The 13,957-nt window shown below is 41.4% G+C and overlaps 1 protein-coding gene across 7 annotated transcripts in view; it reads left to right on the forward strand.

Moving 5' to 3' along the window:
- TSPAN18 (tetraspanin 18) overlaps nt 1-13,957 on the forward strand; it is a 122,113-nt gene that overhangs the window by 101,968 nt on the left and 6,188 nt on the right. For all 7 annotated transcript variants that reach the window (XM_059849288.1, XM_059849286.1, XM_059849291.1 and 4 more), the window contains 3 exons: nt 5,521-5,595; nt 11,262-11,360; nt 12,618-12,797. In XM_059849288.1, coding sequence (XP_059705271.1) covers nt 5,521-5,595; nt 11,262-11,360; nt 12,618-12,797 — 354 coding nt within the window. The remainder of the gene's footprint in view (nt 1-5,520; nt 5,596-11,261; nt 11,361-12,617; nt 12,798-13,957) is intronic.

Genomic DNA, 13,957 nt, shown 5'->3' on the forward strand with positions numbered 1-13,957 from the left:
TCTGTTGGCCTCTTGGTGCTTTGTAGGGGTGACTGGATAGATGATAATGGCTGGGATAAGCACAGGAATGGGTGTCTGTTGTTCTAGTCGGTATTCCTTCAGATGATAAGTAGGCTTAGGATACTTTTACACACTGCTAGTAATACAGCTAATTTGCTTTTTCACCTATATAGATTTGATCCCAGTCTGGGAATGTATTTAACCCTTTTAAGCTTTCATTCTAATTGACCCCATTTGGTTGTTCAGTTTTCTGCCACATTTATAAAGTGACCAGAAATGGTGCTCTCTTGGCTACTTGTAGATTCATTCCTTGGGGGTTCACAACAAAGGAGGGAACACTGGGACACAGCCCCTGTGCAAGGGAGTCCCCCATGTCAGCAGAAATGCCCAGCCCAGAACTCCATCATAACAGTCATTGCTGCTGTCAATAGCTGGTCACTCCCTGATACAGCCTACTCTGCTCCTAAAATGAACCAGATTTGATACCTTTGGACAAATTTTCTCCTGAATGACAGGATTAAATTTCAGCCCATGGTGGTCATCAATGATTACAAAGAGCTAAAATAAGTCACCTCTTCCCTTGCCCCCCACTCCTCCCAAGTTCTGATACTGAACGATTTCCAGCCCTTATCTCCTGTTGGAAAGCATCGCTAGTTATGTATTGACAGACAGAGACCAAAGACCATTAGTTTTCTTTTCCATTTCTTTTGTTGTTGTTTTTTGGTTTTTTATTTATTTATTTATTTTGGGGTGGTATTTTTTTGTTTTTTGTGGTGTTTTGTTTTTGGTTTTTTTTTTTTTTTGTGAAATGTGATCTTTAGTTTCTCCCAATGGTCTGTTGGCACTTTGGGTTTGTTGTAGGTTTTGGTTTGGTTTTTTTTCTTTTTTAAAAATCTCGGTCTTATTGTATTTTTTTAAGCTTGTATCTTGCACAGCTGCTTCATGGTTCAAAAAAGGCTTATCTCTAAACAGGACAGGAAAGTCCTCTTTCTTGAATGGAAATCTATCCTTTCCTAGAGATGAGCATGACTTCATTGAGATAAATTCTCTCTGGCCCTTGGCTCCCATATGCCTTGAGTTCATAGCCTGCAAATGAGAGCCCTTTTGGGGAAGCCGCTCTGGGTTTGATTTCTCGTGATTCATCTCAGAAGTAAATCAGAAAAACAAATGTATCACCTGTGCAGTCTGTGGAGATTTGCCCAGAGGAACCTAATAAAATGGAAAGGATGAGGCCCAATGAGCCTGAAGTTACTTCAAAGCCTGTCCTTGTCAGATTAAGAAACTGAAAGTGAAGTTTGATGAGAAATGCTGCTGTAAGTAAAGGGGATCATAATATTTTCAGTCTGCTGCACACAGACTGGTGACCTGGCTGGAAAAAGGGAGCTCTGGGCCATGTTCTTTCCTGATATACCATCATTTACAGGTTTGAATGTTTCTCCATGTATTTTAGTTATACTCCAGTGCACTCAATTTTGTGGTTATTACTTTTCTTACTCCTAGAGATAGTTCTGAGACCTGCTGTTTTATTTATTTACCTTCATTATTATTTTATTTTGAACTAAATGTGAGAAAAATATGAGCTGGAAGTAATGCCCCAGACTAGGAGAAACTCTAAAAGTAATTACAGGATAAAGAATTATTGCTCCATTTTGATCAGTCAGATCTTTGAGGGCTTTTTGTATCAAAACCAACTCAGCTAAACAGCCAGCCATCTCATGTTCAGCAGCCTGAAGCACTTGGATGAGGACCTGGGAGAAGAAATATGTTTCTAACTTCTTTTTTGGGGCCACACCAGCTAATGTTAAAATCAGCTGATTTAAAAACATCTGTGAAACCCAAAGTCTGATAGACGTAAGTTTTAGACACTGAATAGGCAAGAGATTCATGCTGTACGCCAGAGAGACTGGGAACACTTGCAAAACAGAGAGTGTAAGTCTTTGTGGGGGTGGTACCTGGGGAGAAGTTGTTAGATCAAATCAAGTCCACTTACAAAGTTGTTAAAGAATTGATGAGCCAGAGAGCTGCTTGAGTGAGATTTCAGTGATGCATAATGTATGCCTGAAGCTTTTAGTCCAACTGTAAACAGAAGATAGAAGGGACAAGAGAGATGCATGTTCTCTAGGTTCTGGTTTCAGTGTTTGCAAGGACTTTTATTTTTCATTAAGCTGCTTGTCTTTTGGTAAAAAATAACCCCATCACTATGGAACCTAACATGTTGTATTAAGCACAAGGCTGTGAGGCATTTCTAGATTTACTGGCATTTGAACCTCGCTCACAAAAAAAAAGGAACAAACAGTGGCCTGCAAATGAGACATTGAATAACTTGTCCTGAAGGTCCTCTGACTGCAAAACAACACTGTAATAATCAGAATCCAAAGTACTATTGAATGTACAACATTGTGTACCAAGGGACTGAATTCAGCTTTGTTAAAAGAAGAGCCCATATTAGCTTCATTTGGCTTAGTTTCAAATGCAGGCATCCTGTTTTGCACTCCTGTAAAATGGATGTAGTAGCCCCTCAAACTTCTCAGCATTAAAATGCAGGTCCGGATCCTTTGAGTTAAAGACAGTTGATGCTCTTTTGGAACAGCAGTTCTGAAACTGGAACACTGGATGAGTTATGAAAAATAAACACAAAGCATATTTTGTGGGAACTTCTGATAGACCACTTCTCTGAAAACTCCTGTAACCACCACCTGGAGCTGAGGCAAAATTTTTGAGAGTTCCCATTTCTTAGGATGTCCACCTTGGATGTGGGGAGTATCTGTGTTTAAATGTCAAGAATCAAGCCTGAATTTGAATGTGAGGTTGCTGTGTCCCATGCATTAACCAGCTGGCTCTTTTGTGCTCTCACATACCAGTAATCAATTTAATTTTTGGAAGGAAAACATGTTAAGCAGATTTTGACTCTCCTTCAAATGCAGAATAGGAGCAAATTCTGAAACACTGATGATCCATCTTTTTCTCATCAACCCTAATGGCTGCTTTTGGGTTTTTCCCTACTGTAACTTACAAATCTGTAATGCAGAGTGCACAAGATAAGTGTAAATCAGTTTGGGAATGATAATGAAGCTTATCACAGATAATCTGGGAATGACTGCTTCCACTTCTGCACAGACCTGTGCTGGAGCTTGGGTGAACATGTGCCTCCCAGTAATCAGTAAATGAAATGCAATTAGCAGGGTGATGGGATTAATCACTTGATCACCACCTTAGACCTTGGTGACTATGCTGAGATCCCTTGATGGATGATGATGTGAATTTGCAAAGCGTTGTTCATTCTCATCACTTGTTCTTTGCCCTCCTGTGGTGAAATTAAAACAGTCTCCGAGCAGGAAAAAAAGAAGCCACACAGAAAACTCCAGCATTAAGAATAAATTAGAGAGGTAACTAGTTCAGTAAAATCAAGCAACAGCATACAGTTAAAACCTAAAATCCCTGCTCATCTGACTTTTCTTGTTTTGTCATTTGAGCCCAGGTTCTTCTTCCTTATTTTTTTCACTGCAGAAGCAGGTAGACAAATGTGATAGGGTGGTGCACGTGCTTTTCCAGTGAGGAAAAATCACTTAAAGCTCTGATAATTGACAACAAAACAACATTTTGCCCATGCCAAGCAGATAGTTTGAATTCTCTCTCCATTATTGAAGTGCACAATGCACAGCCTTTCAGACAGTGTTTATAAATAATTGCTTGGGGATCACAATAGTACTTCTGGCCCTGTCTGCCTGTTTTCTGTTTCAGAAAGACCTTCTATAAACTTCTAACACACACACACACACACACACACACACACACACCCCAAAAAAAAATCCAGACTTCTCTTGTGTTTATTTTTACTTGTTGCTTCATCTATCTTCATTGGTAACATGTACCAAGTTTATTACCCTCCACACATGATGTGGTCTTACAGGGTTCTCCATTCACTTTTGCCTTTCTCACACAATGCCAAAATCTGTGTTAATGTCTTAACATTTACTCAATTCTGTAAAATAATCTCAAAGTCTGTGGGCAAATTCTTGGCCTGTTTGAATTTTAGACAGGCTGATTCAAATGGTAATTTCTCTTTATGGCAATAAGAACATAAAAACTGTCCACCTAGTTCAGACTTATGGTTACTCAAATCCATAATTTTCTCTACAAGAATAAATGCCATTTTGGGAGAGATTTTGAATCTAGCCACTTTCTGCTCTGTTTCTACAGCTATTCCTCAGCACCAACATTCAATGATTTAAGGATGTTAAAGGACACATCGCTGTCTGTTCTTTTTAGTGTTTCATAATGACTGAAGCAGCATCAAATTAGCACAAGGCATCAGTGTCACTGACAAGTGATCCCAAGAACAGGCAGAATCTGAAGTGGAAGCCCACAGGAGTCCCACCACTCATCCTGGGCTGGAAACACTCCCGAGTACCTGAGTGTAGACAAGGTCCCAGGAACAGCACCCTGACAGCAGCATGTCAGTCTCTGGGGATGAGACCTCTGAAGTGCATCTGATTTACTTCTCTGGGGTGGGGGGTGAAGGCACAGTAGATCACCCAGGTCTGGTAACCTCACCTAAACCAGGTGCCTTTGGCAAGACTGAAAACCAAACTTTAAGATTGAAGCAGCATAAGTTTGCAAAGGCAACAGAATGAAATATAGTTCCAGCTTAGATTGAACAGCCATGTGCCTCTCTGTTTTGCTTTCCTTCCTTTTTGTAAAATTATGATGACATAAGCGTAAAGAGCTTTACTTCAACCTGGAGACCTGCTTCCCTTTTACTATCTTTTAATGTGCAGGCTGCGCTTTCTGTCAAGTCTGCAGCATGCTCTTATCTTAAGGATGTGAATATGCACACTTTGGATACCACACAAGACAGGATGATACTTGCATTACCAAATTAAATTATTATGGTGTGTTATCAACTTTCTGTAGAGGTCCTGTGTGGTTAGTACTTAACTCAGTGCAACCCCATTGTGTTTGGGGGATATTAACCAAGGCTAATTTTGTCCTGAAATGAAAACAGTCCATTTTAGGTCATAGGTATAAATATTTGAGGGTATATCCCACTTCCTCCTTCCCTACAAGATAAGCTGTGATTATATTACAGTAAACCGATGTTGTTTGTGTGGCAATCAGGGGTGTATGTGCATTTACATGTGATACCTATACTTGTATCTGGACAGTTTAACCTCTGTGAGCATGTCCACAATTATATAATTTTTCCATCAAAGTAGGCTTTACAGTTTTGACCTGGTGCAGGTTTATCAGGGGATGCTATGAGTTCTGTAACCTTATATACTTTTACTCATTAGAATCAGGCAAAAGTGTCATAAGATCCCATGTCCTGTGATGAGGTCAGAGAGGGAATGAGTGTGCTTCAAGTGACTGTTTCATACAGTTTTTTACTTGTCAGGGGGAAAAAAAAAAATTCCTTAGTTATTTTTTCTATCTCTTTGGTAAGTAGCAAATCCCTGTATTCCTACTACCTACTGCAGACATTTAATGCTACATTTGTGGTTTTTATCTTCTCTCTTCCAGTTCTTCATGTTTATTTTGTTAATCTTCCTGGCGGAGCTTTCAGCTGCAATCCTGGCTTTTATATTCAGAGAAAATGTAAGTATCTGATGGTGGGCAATCTCTGGACCCCAGTGGGGTTATACACAGCTGGAGCAGGGTGTTAGACAGTGGCTGATTTGTCTGTACAGTGACTGTTTCAAATATCAGCAAACCTCATTCATTACTACCCTGTCTGCAGAACTGCCAGCACATCAGGGAATGTTAACTCACCTGCCTGGTGCAGGATGGGGAGTTTATGGGGACACACTTATTCCTGAAGTTTTAGAGTCTTTGAAAGTCTTCCTGACTCTCTTGCAGCCAAACCAGCTGCACATTTTATCAGAGAGAAGTTTTATCATAAAGTCACACTATGATTAAATGCAACTATTTTCCTTTTTTCAATATAACATGGGTTTAATATTAATTGTTGAAAACTCCTGTTTTCCAGACAGAGCCGATGCTTGCTCAGCAGTACAAAAAATCTCTTATGAATCTTATAATCATGTTCATTCTTGATCTTCCATGTTCTGCTGCTCACCAGACTCCTACCAATGCTGCTTGTAAGATATCCCCCCCGACCTTCCAGAAGCAAATCCCACCTCACTTATTGCCCTGCTTAGATTTGTCCTTCTCTCCAAAGCTTCATATGATGTAGCCTTTCTCTATTCTTCTGCAATGAATATTGTTATATGGCCATGATCCCTGCCCTGGGCTAGTGGTAAACTTTTACTACAGTAGTAGTAACCACAGTCTCATTTCTTTCTCTAAACAGCAAAGGTCTGTGAATTTTTTTTCATGTTCACACATATGCAAAGGAGAACCTGACTAAAGTAGGTCCATCCTTCTTGGAGTGATAGCTTTGAAAAAATATTGGCTGGTAGAGGTGGTCACTAGTGACTGTTAGTATTTATTTTGCATATTTTGCCTCTGCCAGTAGCAAGAGAACATGCAGCACATTTGCTGTACTGAGCTTGAGAGAAATGTGGCAGGAGCAAAGGGTCGTATATAATGATGATTTTCTTAAAGCAGTATATATTTCTAATTTTATTCATTTTTGAAAGTTTTTGATAGAAAATAATCAAAACTTAGGAAGCTCACAGCAAGAGAGTGTGGTATTTGTAAAGTAGGATAGGCTTGGGGGGAGGTAGTGAGAGGATTTGCTCCTATTTATGAGCGGGTGGTCTTTTGTCTTTGCCTCAGATCTGAAGGCAGTGGGGAAGGGATGGCACTCTGCACCTAGAATGGGTACCCCATTCCAGTTCAGGCTTTGAGACCACGCCCTTATGGAAACACCTATGAACACATTGCAGTGTGGGGGACTGGTGGTCATTACAGCTCTGCTGTTAGGAGTTTTTAGAGAATTCCTTTGGTTCAGCACAAGGAGCAGACCAGACATATAGGAACTGGCCTGCAGACCCAGGTAGGTGCTTTGTGACAGAGACAGAACACAGTCCCTGGGGAGCTCTCAGCTGATGGCTCCTACCTCCCCTCTTCTCTGTGGGAAACTGATAAAAGGTACCAGAAACTGCCCAGGCTTGCTGCAAGTCCTGGGTGCAAGGTGACTGCACTTCTGATTGTCCTCCTTGCTTACAGCTTGTTTCTGGCAAAGCATTGGCACCTTCCACTCCCATGGGAGCCGTGGGACATGTAAGGTCATGTTATCTTGGAAGATAAGGGCACGGAGGATATTCTAGACTTCTGTGGCATCTGGCAGTGTTTTGTGAGATAAGACTTGGAGGGGAACAAACTCCTATCTTTCTTGAGCTTGTCTCTTTGTTTGTAGCACCAGCTTCCCACTCTGTCAGAGTGATTGACAGGAAGGGCTTAAAACGAGAAGGAATGAAGAACGTCAGATCCCAGCATAGCTGGAGATGGCTCTATGCAGAAGTCAAACTTGATCTGCGAGTTCTTGTGGTTTGTTCTCTCCTTAGGTTTCTTCTGGAAAAAATAGTCCTTGTTTTGGTGTTGTTGTATATTGTGATGGGTAGCTTGTCTGACTTGGAAGCTACTTGTGGCCAAGTTTACACCTCTGAGTTAGGGTGAGCGACATGGGTGTACAGAGGTGGTCTTTCATTGATCCCATGGTGGGAAGAATACTTCGCAGTAGCAATTTAAGGTCAAGATCAGATTTGCTTTTCTCTTTCTTGTGAAATAAATTACTTTTAGGGCATGTGGTGGCAAATGCACACTTAGCCAATTTAAATTTCTTCAAAGCTTACCAAGCAGGATTCTGTCATGGTTGCTGCACCAGTCCTCATGGCTGTGGCCTCTCTGGGTGTGTAAAATGAGACAAAAGATACACTTTATCTGTTTGCTTTACAGATAATGTTCAGAGCAGCTTTCTCTTGTGTAGTTTTACACTCAAACCAGCTCCCAAACACTCAGTGGGGTTAAATTATTAACAGCTAAAGGAGTGAGAGAAATCAAGAGAGAAAAATAAGGGAGAAAAGAGATGTTTTCTGCTGAGATTTGACATGAGAGGAAGAGTTGGTGAAGCAGAGCAAGGTGGAGGGGTAGGTGAAGGTGGTGCTCACAGAGGTGAACTACTGTGATCTGCAAGTCCAGCTGCACTTCCAAAGAGCTATTTAGATACAGTTTCTGAAGAAAAAGGCTGCTGTTAATTAGCTAGGTGATTACCAGAGTTTATCTTCCTTAGAAAAGGAGGGTTTGGGGGTGGAGAGCCCTTTATCATCTAGAAGATCCTCCATAAAATAATGACTTTCATGAACACTAGAGACTGTGAAAGAGCAATAGGGATTGCTCTTTATATGCCATTGAAAAGTCTGGATGGGAAAAACCCTGGAGGGATATTTGATTCTTAGTGAACTGTCTTAGCAAGCAAGAAAGCAGGATGGTAGTGAACAGGAGTCCAGTGGCAGGCTTTGGGTGGAGTCCAGATGTTTGGATTTTTAGCACCAGTTCTAACACTTAATAAGAAAGCCATCTTGGACACTAGTGCCTCTATTTCTTCAGACATAAGGCAAAAGCTAAAGAATGTGAACCTTCCTCAGCTGAGCAGACAGAGGTATCTCAGATGGAAGGCATGGTAGAGTGGGAAGTGCAGCACTGGTGACTGCACCTCCATGCCCTGCACTGTGCCAGACCCAGCAGAGTGCTCCAGGCCAATGGAGATGGGAAGGAGTGTGTCCTGTTCCCCAAGCAGGCACCATGAAGGCAGCTTCTGCGCAGCATTCCGTATCCTTGAGCACAGCACAGCACGAGAGGGCTGTAACCTTCCTGGGCAGTGCCAGCATGCCTGTGTTGTGCAGAAATGCCCTCCTTTTTCTAAACCCCTTTTATTTGGCTGCACTAATCCCAGCAAAGCTATTTTTTGAACGAGTGTGACAAAACAGTCTCACTTCATTCACTGCCATGTAAATGTATGCATGCATGTGCTGCATTGGAGGCGCCCCACCCAAAACACAGCTGAACAGCTCCTTATTGTTCATGGCTGTGGCTGCCACAACTGTGTTGTCAAAGCCCGTGTGAAGCTCTAGTTTTATCAGTAGGTCCTTTCCTCCCTTCTGAATGGTTCTTGCCATAAAAGTCCAATGGGCACCGATCTCATTAGGGCCAGTACTTGTTTCAGCTAGAGGAGGGCTATGTGCAATAGCTCATGGCAATAGCACTGTCTTATTTCATCCTCCTTTGTCAGCAATTTTTTAAAACAATTTTTTTTTTTTTTGGCCCCATTCTTCTGAACTTGAGATGCTCAGGATAAGCAGTTTAAGACCAACAAAATGGAATCGGTTATTTTCCTGGCAAATGTACTCTTCCAGCACTGGGCTTTGTTTTAGGCCAAGTGTTGTAAAAATCACACACAAACTCTGAACAATTTCCTCTGGGATTGCTGCTGTCAAAATAAAGGTTTCACTTTATATTTAAATTACCCTTTTGTTTTAGACCCCAACAAAGGCAGCCGGCTGGCATCATTACCAGCAGTAATATCAGTTTCAAAGTGGGTGCTTCGGGAACAGACGAGCATCAAAAAAATGTGCTGCTGTCTGCAGGGTTAGATGCTGCATGGATAAAGTATGCAGAGAAAGGGAAGGAAAGGAGAACACCGAGGACATATTTCAGCATCTTCTAACCTCACCTTCCTTCAGTGCACCAAATTCTCAAAAATGCCATGTCCTCTGGTATTTTAATATTTTAAAAGCAAAAAAAGAGTTAATATCTGCCCCAAAGAAGTAATTTAGGAATTAAACGGTATAACTAATTAAAGGTAGTGAGATTGAGCTAATTGCATGATTCAAGTATTTGTGACAAAGTTTACCCAATACTGATGTAGTAATTACATTTGGCCTTTGTTTGTATTTGTAAAAGAGAAGCCAATATTAGGTGGTATCCAGGGTCTTTTTAAAAGTCACTAGAGTGGGTTTTTTGGTCCTTAAATTTTGTAATACAAATAAAACAAACAGTTTTGTGCTTGTGCTTTTGTGCCCACCCATGGAGCTCATACATATGTATGTGTATGTGAGATATTTCACGTTGCATATCAAGAACCTGAAATCAGCTTGTAGCAGTCTCTGTTACTGCGTCAGCAGTGCTGTATGAACAACAGGGGGGAATAGAAAGGGTATTTTTCAGGCAGCTTAATTCCTGATCCTACAAATATGCAACATCACAGCAGCGCTGTAGCCAGCCAAGTCCAGCCCCCTTCACTGTGGCTTTTGCAGTGGCAGATTTTGTCTGTGTGGATCACTAATCACAAGACATTTTGGAGAAGGGACTGCAAAAGTCCAGGTCTATTGGGAATGTGAAAGAGGATTTCTTGAAGTTTTTGTCTTGAAGTGACAGAAAGGCTGCAAGATTGAACTGGGATGTTCAGTTTAAGATGATTATTAGGATTGTACGTTTACTATTCCTCTAGAGAGTCATCCTAAGTAAATGTAATTTCAAGGTGTCTAACTTCTCGAGAAGACTCTGGAACAAATTGTTTGTGCATTTAATCTGTTTTACTGTAAATATAGACAGGAGTAAATGAAATTCCAGTAATTTATAATGTTGACTTTTGGAAAAATGTTTACATTATCTAAATATAAAGAGGGGTTTTTTTCTTCATGTATGCAGGTTAGTTTAGATAATCAAAAGCATTGTCAAGCAAATGGCATTTTTTTCTGATTCATAAGATGACAAGTTCCTATTAATGAATTTTTTTACTTTATAATTTCTAGAAAGTTTAATGTTAAGGCTTTCTCACACATTGAAGTAAATTCAGAGCCGTTCCCCTATTGTTAGTAAGAAGTTAACTGGTTTGACTAAAAAGTGGAGGGGAAAATCAAGCTTTGCTTGCAGACCTCATGAAGCACAGCAAGTGAAAATACAGTTTGGATGTGGATTTGACAATCTTTCTAAAATCTGGTTTAAGCCTGTTTAAATTTATTAAATACTTTCAAATAAATATTTTCAATTAAAAAAAGTAAAACAACAAAACCAGAAACCGACCAAGATTTAAGTGTAAACATTATTTTAGAAGTACAGATATAGTTTAGTCCCTGATTTTAATGAGTGACAGCTGTATTCAACAGGTACCCTTCACCCTCTACACAGATATGGCTCAGCCAATGGCTTTTTACATGTTTCTCCTCTGAGGTTTGCAAAAAAAAAAAAAAAAGAACAAACCCAAAGAACTCCCATCATTCACAGGAGGGAGCTTTAGGAAATATTTGGGAAAGGTGTTGGCAATAGCCTTTACATTTCCACCTGTCTGTGCATTTCAGCTGACCAGAGAGTTCTTCACCAAGGAGCTGAAGAAGCACTACCAGAGGAACAACGACACGGACGTCTTCTCTTCCACCTGGAACTCTGTTATGATCACAGTAAGTCAGACCACCCCAGTCCCATTCTGCCCGTGGTCAGTGGCCACCCACACGTTGCTCAGCCCACACCCTCAGCTCTCCCAGGGTCAGCCTGCTTTCACCCATCCTGTCGTGTCCAGCCTAGCACCAGGGCTTGTGGTTGAAGGGAGGTGAGACTTTGGCTGGCAGTCAGTCTTTCTCAAATGGAGCTGCCACCGTTCCTGAGAGAGACATTTCTAGTGACTGCATTGTGGTCACCTGATTTGCCATAGCCTGAGGCATTGGAGTACCCACAGTTTTCAAATATTGGGCACAGAAAGCAGGGGAGGTGTCTGCAACTGGGTATCACTGCATTTGTTCTGGGCTTTTCACCTTGCAGACTGCTTCGGAATTATTCCCAGCCAACAGCGGCCAAATGCTGGTGTTAACTAGTGTTTTGTAGTTAACAGCAGCTTAGGGAGGAGAGTGCCTGATGATGTATTTTCACTACAGAAATATTAGCTATCAAAATTGACTTTGCTATTACACTGCTAATTGGGCAGGTTACAGGTTGACTGTCATTGGAACTGTAGTTGTTGTTGCCGCCTACCACCAGGAATTCAGTCTCTGAGTGTGTGTGTCTGTGTGCGTGTGTGTGTGTCTGTGTGTGTGTACACATGTGTTAGTGCTCTGTATGCCCCATGGTGTATCCCTTCAGGAGTGAAAAGCAGGGCGTCAGCTTCTGCAGATGAAAAGTCAATTTTAATCTTAAAAGGAAAGGATGATTGCTACCCTTCATGCTGATTCAGGACTTTAATAAAGACATTTCCTTTTGCTGACTGAAAGGAGAGTCAGAGTATGACTTGAATCCTTAAAAAGCATCTGACTGGAATCCTAAAGAGGGACCTTACTCAAATCACCTAGCATAGCCTTTGAGCAGCAACAATCCTGGCCATTAGCTATGGGGAGAAAGGGTGGTTGGGAGCCTGGGTGGTACTGGGTGATCTCAAGCAAGTTATTCTGGATATGCCCCAAAGCCCTGTGTAGTTTGCAGCAATATTCCCAGTAGTACCTTAGAATCTACAGTATGACATAGAAACATTGGGACTTCATAAAGGCTTCAATGAAACAGAAGCTCCAAGGTACAAGTACAACCCACTTCTTTGGAAACAATGGCTGTTTTGTCTCTGCTTTGACTAAAGCTTTGATCCCTACAGGAACAGGTATTAGATTTCTCAAGTCTGCTTTGGGGGAAAGGTGTCAATTCTGTCTTCCTTTCTTTTCTGTGCCTCTCCCCAGTTTGCCTGCTGTGGAGTGAACGGACCAGAAGACTTTGAAGATATTCGTCACCTTCCGTATTCCTCTTTGGAAAAGGCAACACCAGAGGCTTGCTGCCAGCGAGAGCTGCAGAGCCGGGAAGGGATGTTTGTCAACAAGGAAGCTTGTCTAGAAGGCATTGAGAGGTTTCAGAACCGGCAGGTAAGGGAGGCTGAGTGCTAGGAAAAGGAGCTCCACAGTGGGCAGAGAGATGGCTGCAGTGGTCATGGGTAGCTAGTGAATCTGGCAGGTCCTGACTGTACCTCACATCCTAATTACACTCCTGCTGACAGCTTTTGAAGTGATGGCACATGGCTGATTTTGAAAATCTCCTTTCATTGCATACACTGCTAAGTCCATGTTGTGCTGTATCATCAGAAATACAAAGATTTTCCTAAGGGATTGAGAGGTAAGATGGAAACTTAGATCAAGTTCTGTTGTGTTTATGAAGGTTAGAACTACCTCTGAGAAGTTAATTAGCAAGCCAGCACAGGTCAGGTAGGATGGGATGGAGTTGACTCTGACTGGCTGCAGGAATGGTTCCAATTTAGTTCACAAAGACTCCTAATCAATACATATCAATCAAAATATCAAAGGTTAAACAGCCACAGAAAACCATGTCTGTTTTCTAAGGAAGAGAAGTATTGTAAAGTTGCATTTCTCTGCTTCTTTACTCTTTACTGTAGAAAAAGGGCATTTCTTATAGCTGTCTTCCAGTACCTACAGGGAGCCTACAAGGAAGTTGGAGAGGGACTTTTTACAAGGACATGTAATAATAGGACAAGGAGGAATTGCCTTAAACAGAAAGAGTGGAGTTTAAGTCTAGATATTACAGAAGAAATTGTTGATTGTGAGGGTGGTGAGATGTGGAAAAAGGTTGTCCAGAGAAGTTGTGGATGCCTCGTCACTAGAAACGCTCATGGCCAGGGGCTTTGAGCATCCTGGTCTAGTGGCAGTGGTTTGACTCTAGCAGAGGTGTTGGAACTAGATGATCTTTAAGGTCCTGCCTAACCCAGACCATTCTATAGGTATAACCTATAATTCTTTTGCCAAGTGTCTCTACTTGGCAATTTTTTGCAATACTAGACTATGACAAATCAGTTCATCCCATTGATGCAGGGTTGAGTTTCCTCCCAATGTCACCAAGATGTGATGTTTAAGAAACTTTCCAGCAAAGTTCCTGATTGTGTTCACCTCAACATGAGTTAAACCAAATGAGCTCTGTACTGACCTCCTTATACAAGCCTCCTTCTCCCTCCAGACTAGGCAGTGGTCCTCTTTTCAGTACTTAAGAGCAGATTGAGAAAGAGAGGAAAGGATTT

Source organism: Haemorhous mexicanus, chromosome 6 (genome assembly GCF_027477595.1).
Source record: "Haemorhous mexicanus isolate bHaeMex1 chromosome 6, bHaeMex1.pri, whole genome shotgun sequence".
Lineage (NCBI taxonomy): Eukaryota > Metazoa > Chordata > Aves > Passeriformes > Fringillidae > Haemorhous > Haemorhous mexicanus.